This window comes from Salmo salar, chromosome 28 (assembly GCF_965601325.2).
Source record: "Salmo salar chromosome 28, fSalSal1, whole genome shotgun sequence".
NCBI lineage: Eukaryota > Metazoa > Chordata > Actinopteri > Salmoniformes > Salmonidae > Salmo > Salmo salar.
The window spans coordinates 16,202,816-16,215,814 of NC_138318.1; the positions used below are offsets into that span (position 1 = coordinate 16,202,816).

Sequence of the window (12,999 nt, forward strand, 5' to 3'; positions counted from 1 at the left end):
GAGTGAAAGCACCGCCAGCATTCAAAAGTGACCAAAACATCAGCCAGGAAGCATAGGAACTGAGAAGTGGTCTGTGGTCTCCACCTGCAGAACCACTCTATTATTGGGGGTGTCTTGCTTAATGCCTATAATTTCCACCTGTTGTCTATTCCATTTGCACAACAGCATGTAAAAGTTATTGTCAATCAGTGTTGCTTCCTAAGTGGACAGTTTGATTTCACAGAAGTGTGATTGACTTGGAGTTATATTGTGTTGTTTAAGTGTTCCCTTTATTTTTTTGAGCAGTGTACTTAAGTATCAAAAGTTAAAGTAAAATTATAAATAATTAAGAAAAGCAGGTGGGATCATTTTCTTGTTTTTAAATTCACTGATAGCCAGGCACATGCTCCAACACTCAGACATCATTTACAAACGAAGCATGTGTTTAGTGAGTCTGCCAGATCAGAGGCAGTAGGGATGACCAGGGATGTTCTCTTGATAAGTGTGTGAATTAGACAATTTTCCTGTCCTGTTAAGCATTCAACGAGTACTTTTGGGTGTCAGGGAAAATGTATGGAGTAAAAAGTACATCATTTTCTTAAGGAATGTAGAAGTTGTTAAAAGTAAAAGTTGTCAAAAATATAAATAGTAAGGTAAAGTACAGATACCCCAAAAAACTACTTAAGTAGTACTTTGAAGTATTTTTACTTAATCTGGGCTAGTGGGACGTCACCGTCCCACTCTATTCAGCAGCCAGTGGAACAGCGTGGCGCGAAATACAAAAACCTCAAAAATGCAATCATTTCCACTTTTCAAACATACGACTATTTTACACCATTTTAAAGATAAGACTCTCGTTAATCTAACCACATTGTCCGATTTCAAAAAGGCTTTACAGCGAAAGCAAAACATTAGATTATGTTAGGAGAGTACATAGCCCAAAATAATCACACAGCCATTTTCCAAGCAAGCATATATGTCACAGAAACCCAAAACACAGCTAAATGAAGCACTAACCTTTGATGATCTTCATCAGATGACACTCCTAGGACATTATGTTATACAATACATGCATGTTTTGTTCAATCAAGTTCAAATTCATATAAAAAAAACAGCTTTTTACATTGGCGTGTGATGTTCAGAAAATGTATCCCCACCGAAAACCTCCGGTGAATTTACTAATTTACTCATCATAAACGTTGACAAAATACATAACAATTATTTTAAGAATTATAGATACAGAACTCCTTTCTGCAATCGCTATGTCAGATTTTAAAATAGCTTTTCGACGAAAGCACATTTTGCAATATTCTGAGTACATAGCTCAGCCATCACGGCTAGCTATTTTGACACCCGCCAACTTTGGGCACACTAAACTCAGAATTAGCATTAGAAAAATGGTATTACCTTTGCTGATCTTCGTCGGAATGCACTCCCAGGACTGCTACTTCCACAAGAAATGTTTTTGTTCCAAATAATCCATAGTTATGTCCAAATACCTCCGTTTTGTTCGTGTGTTCAGGTCACTATCCAAAGGGTAACGCGCGAGCGCATTTCGAGACAAAAAAATTCAAAATGTTCCATTACCGTACTTAGAAGGATGTCAAACGCTGTTTAAAATCAATTTGTATGGTATTTTTCTCGTAAAATAGCGATAATATTCCAACCGGACAATAGTGTATTCATTCAAAGAGGAAAAGAAAAAACAGCGTGTTCTCGTGAATGCGCATATCCAATCTCTTAGTCACCAGGCAGACCACTGAGAAACAGGAGACGCCTCAAACCTGCTTTCTGAAGGCTTTAGAGAGCCAATGGAAGCCTTAGAAAGTGCTTCGTAACCCCAGAAATACTGTAGTTTCCGAAAGGGACTAGAAAGAAGAAGTACAAATTCTCAGACAGGCCACTTCCTGCTTGGAATTTTCTCAGCTTTTTGCCTGCCATATGAGTTCTGTTATACTCACAGACACCACTCAAACAGTTTTAGAAACTTCAGAGTGTTTTCTATCCAAATCTACTAATAATATGCATATTCTCGTTTCTGGGCAAGAGTAGTAACCAGTTTAAATCGGGTACGTTTTTTATCCATCCGTGAAAATGCTGCCCCCTAGCCCAGACAGGTTAAATACTTTACACCACTGGTTCCAAACTTCTTCCATTTAAGAATGATAGAGGCCACTGTGTTCTTGGGGACCTTCAATGCTGCAGACATTGTTTGGTACCCTTCCCCAGATCTGTGCCTCGACACAATCCTGTCTCGAAGCTCTACGGACAATTCCTTCAACCTCTTGGCTTGGTTTTTGCTCTGATGTGCACTGTCAACTGTGGGACCTTATATAGACAGATGTGTGCCTTTCCTAATCATGTCCAATCAATTGAATTTACCACCGTTGGACTCCAATCAAGTTGTAGAAACATCTCAAGGATGATCAATGGAAACAGGATGCACCTGAGCTCAATTTCGAGTCTCATTGCAAAGAGTCTGAATACTTATATAAATAAGGTATTTCAGTTTTTTATTTTTGTACATTTGCAAAATTTTATAAAAACCTGTTACGCTTTGTCGTTATGGGGTATTGTGTGTAGATTGGTATGGATTTTTTGGTATTTAATCTATTTTAGAATAACGCTGTAACGTCACAAAATGTGGACAAATTGAAGGGGTCTGAATACTTTCCGAAGGCACTGTATATATTGCAAACTGCGCTGCCATGCCATGGCAATGTTGGTGTAACAGTACATCATAGGGAAAAACACTTGGGGATTTTTATGGCGGTGTACCGGTATGTAGGAATAATCATGTGAGGCTACTGTATGTGTTCATATAGGCTACTAACGGACCCCAGTTCTATGGCCACTAGCCATGCAGGGTGTGAGATGGCTCTGCCCCTATGCAACCCCAGTGTCCCACTTTTCTTGTTCCCCCTGACAGCATGACAGAGGCTGGGCCAGCAGCGGTCATTGATGCAGTTTTTTTCTACCTAGTTTGTTTGTTCCATTGTTAATTAGTCACACCTCATTTAGCACTAGGGGCCACATTCTCCCTTGGCAAAACAGCACTTTGCAACAGACAGTGTTGGGCTGTGACAGATCTGGACAAGGGAAGAAGGATTCTCAATCCCAGTCACAACTGTTAGGAGCATTTAAATAGTATGCTGTCTGTACAATTGACAAATAAAGTGATATTAATCTTATTACTAACTTTTCTCTCTTTTTTTCTCTCCATCTCGCTCTCTATCCTTCTTTCTCCCAACAGAGCACTACCACCTGAACAATTCAGCCTTATACCCAGGAATGCCACACCCTCACAGCAACCTCAGTGGACTGGGCCTCAACAAGTACAACTCCCTCAGGGCTGTGGGTAAGGCCACCCACCCACCCCCACACACACACACGCACACGCACAAGCATAATGGACTCAAACATGCACGCACACACACACATTAACACACATATAAACATACACATGTGGACACACGCACGCGCCCACACACACACACACACACACACACACACACACACACACACACACACACACCACACACCACACACACACACACACACCCACACACACACACACACACACCCACACACACACACACACACACACACACGCTGTGCACTCTAGGACATCATGCTGATCATAATCCAGACTGGCACTGTAACCTTTTCAAACCATCGTAAGGTTTTCAAGCTGGCATCTGATGTGGTTTAGGCTCCCTTCATGGAAAAGACATATCATGAATGAAAGGAGATATCCTACTGGCAATACAGTCTCAGCGCTTTTCTGGAAAGTGTAGGTCAGATCCATATACACTCATTGGCAGTTTATTAGGTTCACATGGCTGTGGCTTGCTATATGAAGCAGGCAGACAGGCATCGAGGCATTCAGTTACTGTTCGAGGTACTGCTGCTCATTCCATTCACCAGCTCCAGAGGTCTACGTCACGGGCCTTCTAGGCGTCACTGAACTGGATTCATTACCACCAACCCCGGACTGTCTTGTCTCATTACGCACACCTGGTTCCCATTCCCCCTGATTAGTATGTGTATATATGTGCCCTCTGTTCCCCTTTGTCCTTGTTGATTATTGCTCCGTGTCCGTTGGTCTTGTGTGTACCTGTGCTGTGTTGTATTCGCTTGCGTGTTACCGTGTTAGTGTGCACTTGTTATTACTGGTCTCGTTCCGTGTATTTATTAGAGGTTTACACCTTGCTCTTTGTTTGGGTTACAGCCCTGTGTTATATGTATACGTATTTGTTTTGGGCTTCGTCCCCATAATGTTCATGACATACGCTATTTTGGGTAGAGAAATAAAAGCCCCCATTTCATATTCCTGCACGTTAGAATGGGCAAAACGAGTGACCTTAGCGACTGAGCGCGGCATGATCGGCGGTGCCAGATGCGCTGGTTCCAGTATCTCAAACCTCCAGCCCCCTGGTCTTTTCACGCGTGACAGTGTCTAGGCAGTGGTAGAAAAAGTAAAAGTAAAGATGATACTCTTTAATATAAAATTACTCAATAAAAATCACCCAATAAGATATTGCTGGTTTTAAATATACTTAAGTATCAAAAGTACATGTAATTGCTAATATATACTTAATTATCAAAAGTAAAAGTATAAATAATTAAAAATTCCTTACTTAACCAGACAGCACAATTTTTTATTTATGGATAGCCAGTGGCACACTCCAATACTCAGACATAATTTACAAAGGAAGCATCTGTGTTTGTTAAGTCCACCAGATCAGAGGCAGTAGGGATGACCAGGGATGTTCTCTTGATAAGTGCGTGAATTTGACAATTTTCCTGTCCTGCTAAGCATTCAAATGTAACGAATACTTTTGGGTGTCAGGGAAAATGTATGGAGTAAAAAGTACATTATTTCCTTTACGAATGTAGTGAAGTAAAAGTTGTCAAAAATAGAAATAGTACAGATGCCCCAAAAAACTACTTAAGTGGTACTTTAAAGAATTTTTATTTAAGTACTTTACACCACTGTGTCTAAGGTTACAGAGAATGGTGCGACAAACAAAAAACAACTAGTCAGTGAAGTCCTGTGGGGGAAAAAAAATCTTGTTTATGAGAACGGTCGAAGTAGAATGGCAAGAATGGTGTAAGCTAACAGGCAGGCCACAAACAGGAAAATAACGGCGCAGTACAACAGTGGTGTGCAGAAGGGCATCTTGGAACACACAACTCGTCGGTCCTTGTCATGGATGGACTATTGTAGCAGACGACCACAACGGGTTCCACTCCTATCAGCTAAAAACAAGAAGCGGATCCAGTGGGCACGTGATCACCAACACTGGACAATTAAGTAGTGGAAAAACGCATATTCTGGTCCGACGAATCTCGGTTCCTGTTGAGTCATGCTGATGCCAGAGTCAGGATTTGGCGTAAGCAGCATCAGTCCATGGTTTATCCTGCCTGGTATCAATGGTTACAGGATGGTGGTGATGGTGTAATGGTGTGGGAAATGTTTCCCTGGCACGTTTGGTCCCTTGATACCAATTGAGCAACATTTGAATGCCACACCTTGTAGAATCCATGCCTCGAATAATTCAGGCTGTTCTGTAGGCAAAAAAGGGGTCCAGCCCGGTAGTAGATGGGTGTACCCAATAAACTGGCCGCTGAGTGTATATACACAGTATATGGTTCTGGTGAAGCTCATGTAAACCGGGTCCCCCAGTCCTGGGTGCACGTTTAGTTTATTTCCTTAGTACTACACAGCTGATTCAAATAATCAAAGCTTGATGTTGAGTAAGTTATTTGAATCAGCTGTGTAGTGCTAGGGGAAAAACTAAACATGCACCCAGGAGCTATAGTGATGTTGTGGTACAGACTGGCAGATTAAAGTCGAACAATCTATACTATTCACAGTAATGTATTATTTTGTGTCTGAAGCAACATTATGGCAGTGTGTTGGGACAGAACACACCATTCACACCGACAGACTGAAGAGAAATACAGCAATGGACAGGGAACGGAATCTCTGTCACTCCACAATCTACTTTTCAGGCATAGAGGGATGATTCACTGACTAGAGTGGAATGGAAAGCATTGCACTCTGAATTCCTCTCAGAAACATTCGCTCTTTCTCTCTTAGATTTGTCTCTCCGCGGCTCTAATGAGTATCCATGCATCACACACATACATATCGCCTGGCAGACAACACTGATCCGACCTGACAGAGACCTCGAGACGACTTACACATACACACATGTAGACACACACACACATATGTAGACACACACACACGTACATAAACCCATGTAGGAACACACATCCAAACACACATGCACGCATACTGTACATGCAGACAGACACACGCAGCAGCACCAAACATGTTTCTCATTTTGGGTTGGGATCAATTCCATTTAAATTCTCTAAATTCAGGAAGTGATATATTTTTTATGAAAATCCTTCCTGAATTGAAATGGAATTGACACCAACTCTGGTGCTTCGTTGAAAACCAAAAGCATCATCTGTGTGAAAGAGGCATTATGACTTCAACCCACAGCTCAGAGAGAACAGAACGTCATTGACGTGTTCATGGAGAGAGACAGTACAATAAATACACGAGAGTACACACACAAAGTGAGCAGAACAGGGTTAGGAGTGTGTGTGCCTGAGGGATCGGGGTTCTAGAAGCACTGATCTCACTGCTGAGTCCGAGGCTGTCCCCGTCCCCCTGAGCTGAAGCTATCTGACACACTGACACACTGGTCTCACTGCTGAGACTGAGGCTGTCCCCGTCCCCCTGAGCTGAAGCTATCTCACACACTGACACACTGGTCTCACTGCTGAGACAAGGCTGTCCCCGTCCCCCTGAGCTGAAGCTATCTGACACACTGGCCTCACTGCTGAGTCCGAGGCTGTCCCCGTCCCCCTGAGCTGAAGCTATCTGACACACTGACACACTGGTCTCACTGCTGAGACTGAGGCTGTCCCCGTCCCCCTGAGCTGAAGCTATCTCACACACTGGCCTCACTGCTGAGTCCGAGGCTGTCCCCGTCCCCCTGAGCTGAAGCTATCTGACACACTGACACACTGGTCTCACTGCTGAGACTGCGGCTGTCCCCGTCCCCCTGAGCTGAAGCTATCTGACACACTGACACACTGGTCTCACTGCTGAGTCCGAGGCTGTCCCCGTCCTCCTGAGCTGAAGCTATCTGACACACTGACACACTGGTCTCACTGCTGGACGCGGCGCCCCGCCCCCGAGCTGGCCGCCCGCCCTGGCTCCGCGGCGGGCGTCCCGCCCCTGAGCTGAAGCTATCTGACACACTGACACACTGGTCTCACTGCTGAGACTGAGGCTGTCCCCGTCCCCCTGAGCTGAAGCTATCTGACACACTGGCCTCACTGCTGAGACTGAGGCTGTCCCCGTCCCCCTGAGCTGAAGCTATCTCACACACTGGCCTCACTGCTGAGTCCGAGGCTGTCCCCGTCCCCCTGAGCTGAAGTTATCTGACACTCTGGCCTCCCAGTGCCCACCCTATTTATAACACAAACTTCCAGGATTTTTACAGTTGAGGATTTTAGTTTTTTTCTGAAATCAGGGCCTCTTCTTAGACAGTTGACAGTTAATTTCAGGTCACTAACTCTCTTCTCTCTTGTCTGCTGCAGCGGACACTGCCTCTCGGGGATACTATAAGAGCTACCCTTTGATGGACTTCTCCCAGTACCAGGCAGCCCCTCCAGCCTTCCAGCCCATCTCCCTGCACCCCAAAGACAAGTCCTACCTTCACCAAGACCACCACCAACTCCCCACCCACCACAACCTCCATGCCCCCCTCTCCATCTCCATCCCCCAGAGCCACCCGGAGAGGTCCCGCCTGTCCAAGACCACCAGCCACCCCCTGTTCTCTAGCTCGGCCTTGAAAGCCTGGGACACCAGTGGACGCCACGTCCAGAGGCAGACCTCCCAGCCTGGGCACATCTCAGCACACCAGCATGCCTATTCCACCAGGAGACAGCACAGCGTAGAGAATTTCCCGGAGATGTTCAACCACTCTGTGTCATACGGCCACCCATCCTCCTACCACCACACCAGGCATAAGAGCTACTCCACCAACAGCAAGACAGAGGTTACTGTCTGAGAATGGAGCTCTGAGTTCCTCTGTAGCTACAATGATACAGAAACAGATACAAACATGTACAGGATACAGAGGAGTGTCGGAGTGTTTCAAAGATACTGGATGAAGTGGGGTTAAAAGATAGGGCAACAATGCATCAGCATCGCCACCCACCACCATGACTCAAGTAGAATAACTGAACCACAAAGATCACCAAGACATTGATAATGCAAGAGAAACACTGTCGCTCTCTGAACACCTCTGAGCCTCAGAACCTGGACCCTCTCGGTCTCTATGTCTACCACAACTCCTTGTTGCTCGAAACCTTTCTTTAACTCTACTACATCTCTCCATGCATTCTTCTCTGGTCTTGTTCTTTCGCCTCTATCCTCTATTTCCCACTCCCACAGCTCCCCCCTCTCTCAGCCCTTAGAAGCGCTGTGTTCAGGCCATTAGAGGGATGATGGCACCCCCGGGGCCACATTAACTCGACAGGGACAATGCCATCCTCACGTCAGCTCTAATCAGCCTCTGCCCCAGCACAAGACAGAGAGAGAGAAAGGGAGAGAGACAGGTAGGGAGAGAGTGGGAAATCACTCTAGGGATCTGTAGAGGAAAGCCGGATGACAGGAGAGGACAAAGTATATATGTACAGATTTTTCTTCCCTGGGGCTGAAATGAAGGAGTCATTGTGGATCTGGAGACTGTCTAGCCTGGGTGCCAGTCTGTTTCTGCTCTCTTGCCAGCTCCTTATGGAATTGTTACGGCTTGACAACGACAATGGAGTAGGCAATGGCACAAACAGATCTGGGACCAGGCTAGAGACTGGGTATTGATGGAGTGTTTATTAGTGCGTGTGAGTATGTGAGGACACACTGGGCTGTCAGTGTAAGGGAATTTGTTGCAGCATCTCAGACCCCAGAGGAGGTCTTCCGTGTTTTCCCTCGATGCACGGACAGTAAAGGGCACAGACAAGAGCTCTAGAGGTGTTGCTAAGGCTACCAGACTCTCTTTAAATGGCAAGGGATGTACCCTATTCTACAAATGGTGCATCTATTTGTTTACCAGGACAATGATTAACCACTGAAGGAGAATAAAGAAACAAAACTGTTGTTGAAAAGTAGGATACTTGTACATGACTAAATGTCACATAACAGGGAGGGGACTAGTGATAGTAGCACCTTTGGTCAGTTTCAGTAGTTCTAAAACCCAGACAATGGTGCAGAAATGTGTAAGGACCAATGAAGTCTAATCGACGCTACGGTCTCTCGGAAGGTATTGGGTTGAGCACAAACTCACTCTAACAAGGTACACACATGTAGCCTTGTAGGACCATCCTGATCTCGCGAGCTAGCAAGATTAAGATGGCCATACGAGGCTAACACACATGTAGCCTTGTAGGACCATCCTGATCTCGCGAGCTAGCAAGATTAAGATGGCCATACGAGGCTAACACACATGTAGCCTTGTAGGACCATCCTGATCTCGCGAGCTAGCAAGATTAGGATGGCCATACGAGGCTAACACACATGTAGCCTTGTAGGACCATCCTGATCTCGCGAGCTAGCAAGATTAGGATGGCCATACGAGGCTAACACACATGTAGCCTTGTAGGACCATCCTGATCTCGCGAGCTAGCAAGATTAGGATGGCCATACGAGGCTAACACACATGGCCAACGTACTGGCTGCACACTTCAGATGAATCCACTTCCAGAAGTGGATTGCTAATGAAGGCAATGAATACAACTAAACTCTTTACATGAGTCATGATCATGATGCATTACTACCCCTTACCTCGCACATCCCTACCCTTCCTCCTTTTCGACAAGTAGTCTAACGTTTAAGAGCTTATGCGCCAGTAACCGATAGGTCATTGGTTCGAATCCCCAAGCCGACTAAATGAAAAATATGTCAATGTACCCTTGAGCAAGGCACTTAACCCTAATTGCGCCTATAAGTCACTCTGAATAAATGACTAACATGTAATCTTCTCTCTATTCCTCCTTATCTTCTCTCTATTCCTCCTCATCTTCTCTCTATTCCTCCTCATCTTCTCTCTATTCCTCCTCTACCGTTTTCTAATCAGCTCCTCTCCAGTTGTAATCATAGCCTTCTTTCATCTCTTCCTTCTCTCGGCTCTCTCATCAAGTCTCTATTCACCCCTTCTTTTGGAGAGCTATTTTCTCTCTCATTCCCTCCCTATTACTCGCTCATGTTCCCTCTGTTCTCTGGCTCCAGGCGGTGTAACTGATAGTCCTTTGGTCCCCTGCTCTGTTTCCCAGTCCCATCACCCCATGTCCCATAGCCCCAGAATGCAGGTTTGCTTGCGTGTGTATGTATGTGTTTCAGGGCAGTGGGCTGAGACAAGGGCATGTGTACTCTCACATGAACATGATTAAAACGACCAGACACTGTTTAAATGACTCCCGCGCCAATAGTAGCTTTTAAAACAAATGTTTTGACGACAAGAACAGAAAACAGACCTATTTTCAGCTAAGTTTTCCACTGAATGCTTCCTGTCCTCAACTGAAAACCAAACACAGCCTATGCAATGAAAAACCTGTAACACTGTATCAACATCAACACGCTAGCATTACACCCTCACAACAAATTGTAAGATACCACCACCACAACGACTACCGCAACTGGTCATAACCATGTCATAACAGCTGACATAACTTGTCATAACCTGTCATAATGGTCATAGCACTGTCATGACCTATATATTTTCACCTGTTGTGATATATATTGTGTTACTTTATGGCTGGTTATGACACCTACATAAGTGTCGAAACCCACATTTTTTTCAATTTCTTAAAATGCTTTTTTAAATCCTTTGTTGTTGTAATGTATTCATTACAGTCATGTTTTTTTAATATTTTAAATAACTTGTAGAAAATACACTTTATGACACTGTCATGAAGCATTCTGGCCACCCTGTGTCACTTTACTTGGACTAAGAAAATACACTATGCCAAGAGTGCAAAGATGTCATCAAGGCAAAGGGTGGCTACTTTGAAGAATCTCAAATATAAAATATATTTAGATTTTTTAACACTTTTTTGGTTACTACATGATTCCATATGTGTTATTTCTTAGTTTTGACGTCTTCACTATTATTCTAGAATGTAGAAAATAGTAAAAATAAAGAAAAACCCTGGAATGAGTAGGTGTGTCCAAACTTTTGACTGGTACTGTATATATACAGTTGAAGTCAGAAGTTTACATACACTTAGATTGGAGTCATTAAAACTTGTTTTTTAACCACACCACAAATTTCTTGTTAACAGACTATAGTTTTGGCAAGTCGGTTAGGACATCTACTTTGTGCATGACATAAGTAATTTTTCCAACAATTGTTTACAGACAGATTATTTCACTTATAATTCACTGTATCACAATTCCAGTGGGTCAGAAGTTTACATACCTTAAGTTGACTGTGCCTTTAAACAGCTTGGAAAATTCCAGAAAATTATGTCATGGCTTTAGAAGCTTCTGATAGGCTAACTGTCATCATTTGAGTCAATTGGAGGTGTACCTGTGGATGTATTTCAAGGCCTACCTTCAAACTCAGTGCCTCTTTGCTTGACATCATGGGAAAATCAAAAGAAATCAGCCAAGACCTCAGAAAATAAATTGTAGACCTCCACAAGTCTGGTTCATCCTTGGGAGAAATTTCCAAATGCCTGAAGGTACCACGTTCATCTGTACAAACAATAGTATGCAAGTATAAACACCATTGGACCACGCAGCTGTCATACCGCTCAGGAAGGAGACACGTTCTGTCTCCTAGAGATGAACGTGCTTTGGTGCAAAAAGTGCAAATCAATCCCAGAACAACAGCAAAGGACCTTGTGAAGATGCTGGAGGTACAGGTACAAAAGGTAGGTACAGGTACAACAGGTACAAAAGTATCTATATCCACAGTAAAATACGTCATATATCGACATAACCTGAAAGGCCGCCCAGCAAGGAAGAAGCCACTGCTCTAAAACCGCCATAAAAAAGCCAGACTACTGTTTGCAACTGCACATGGAGACAAAGATCATACTTTTTGGAGAAATGTCCTCTGGTCTGATGAAACAAAAATAGAACTGTTTGGCCATAATGACCATCGTTATGTTTGGAGGAAAAAAGGGGGAGCCTTGCAAGCCGAAGAACCACCATCCCAACCGTGAAGCACGGGGGTGGCAGCATCATGTTGTGGGGGTGCTTTGCTGCAGTAGGGACTGGTGCACTTCACAAAATAGATGGCATCATGAGGAAAGAAAATGATGTGGATATATTGAAGCAACATCTCAAGACATCAGTCAGGAAGTTAAAGCTTGGTTGCAAATGGGTCTTCCAAATGGTCAATGACCCCAAGCATACTTCCAAAGTTGTGGCAAAATGGCTTAAGGACAACAAAGTCAAGGTATTGGAGTGGCCATCACAAAGCCCTGACCGCAAACCTATAGAAAATCTGTGGGCAGAACTGAAAAAGTGTGTGCGAGCAAGGAGGCCTGCAAACCTGACTCAGTTACACCAGCTCTGTCAGGAGGAATGGGCCAAAATTCACCCAACTTATTGTGGGAAGCTTGTGGAAGGCTACCTGAAACATTTAGTTAAACAATTTAAAGGCAATGCTACCAAATACTAATTGAGTGTATGTAACCTTCTGACCCACAGGGAATGTGATGAAAGAAATAAACGATGAAATAAATCATTCTCTCAACTATTATTCTGACATTTCACATTCTTAAAATAAAGTGGTGATCCTAACTGACCTAAGACAGGGAATTTTTACTAGGATTAAATGTCAGGAATTGTGAAAAACTGAGTTTAAATGTAGTTGGCTGTATATAAAGTTGTATGTAAACTTCCGACTTCAACTGTATATAACATAAACCAACTGTTGACATGTAGGCTATGGAGTAATGGAATGTTTTGCTTTGTGTGTA

The 12,999-nt window shown here is 43.8% G+C and overlaps 1 protein-coding gene across 1 annotated transcript in view; it reads left to right on the forward strand.

Annotated features, from left to right (window-relative positions):
- The window catches only part of shisa8b (shisa family member 8b), a 35,130-nt gene extending 27,047 nt beyond the window's left edge, over positions 1 to 8,083 (forward strand). The window contains exons 5-6 of the mRNA XM_014179619.3: positions 3,233 to 3,337; positions 7,609 to 8,083. Coding sequence (XP_014035094.3) covers positions 3,233 to 3,337; positions 7,609 to 8,081 — 578 coding nt within the window. The 3' untranslated portion in view covers positions 8,082 to 8,083. The remainder of the gene's footprint in view (positions 1 to 3,232; positions 3,338 to 7,608) is intronic.
- The last annotated feature ends 4,916 nt before the right edge of the window (positions 8,084 to 12,999 follow it).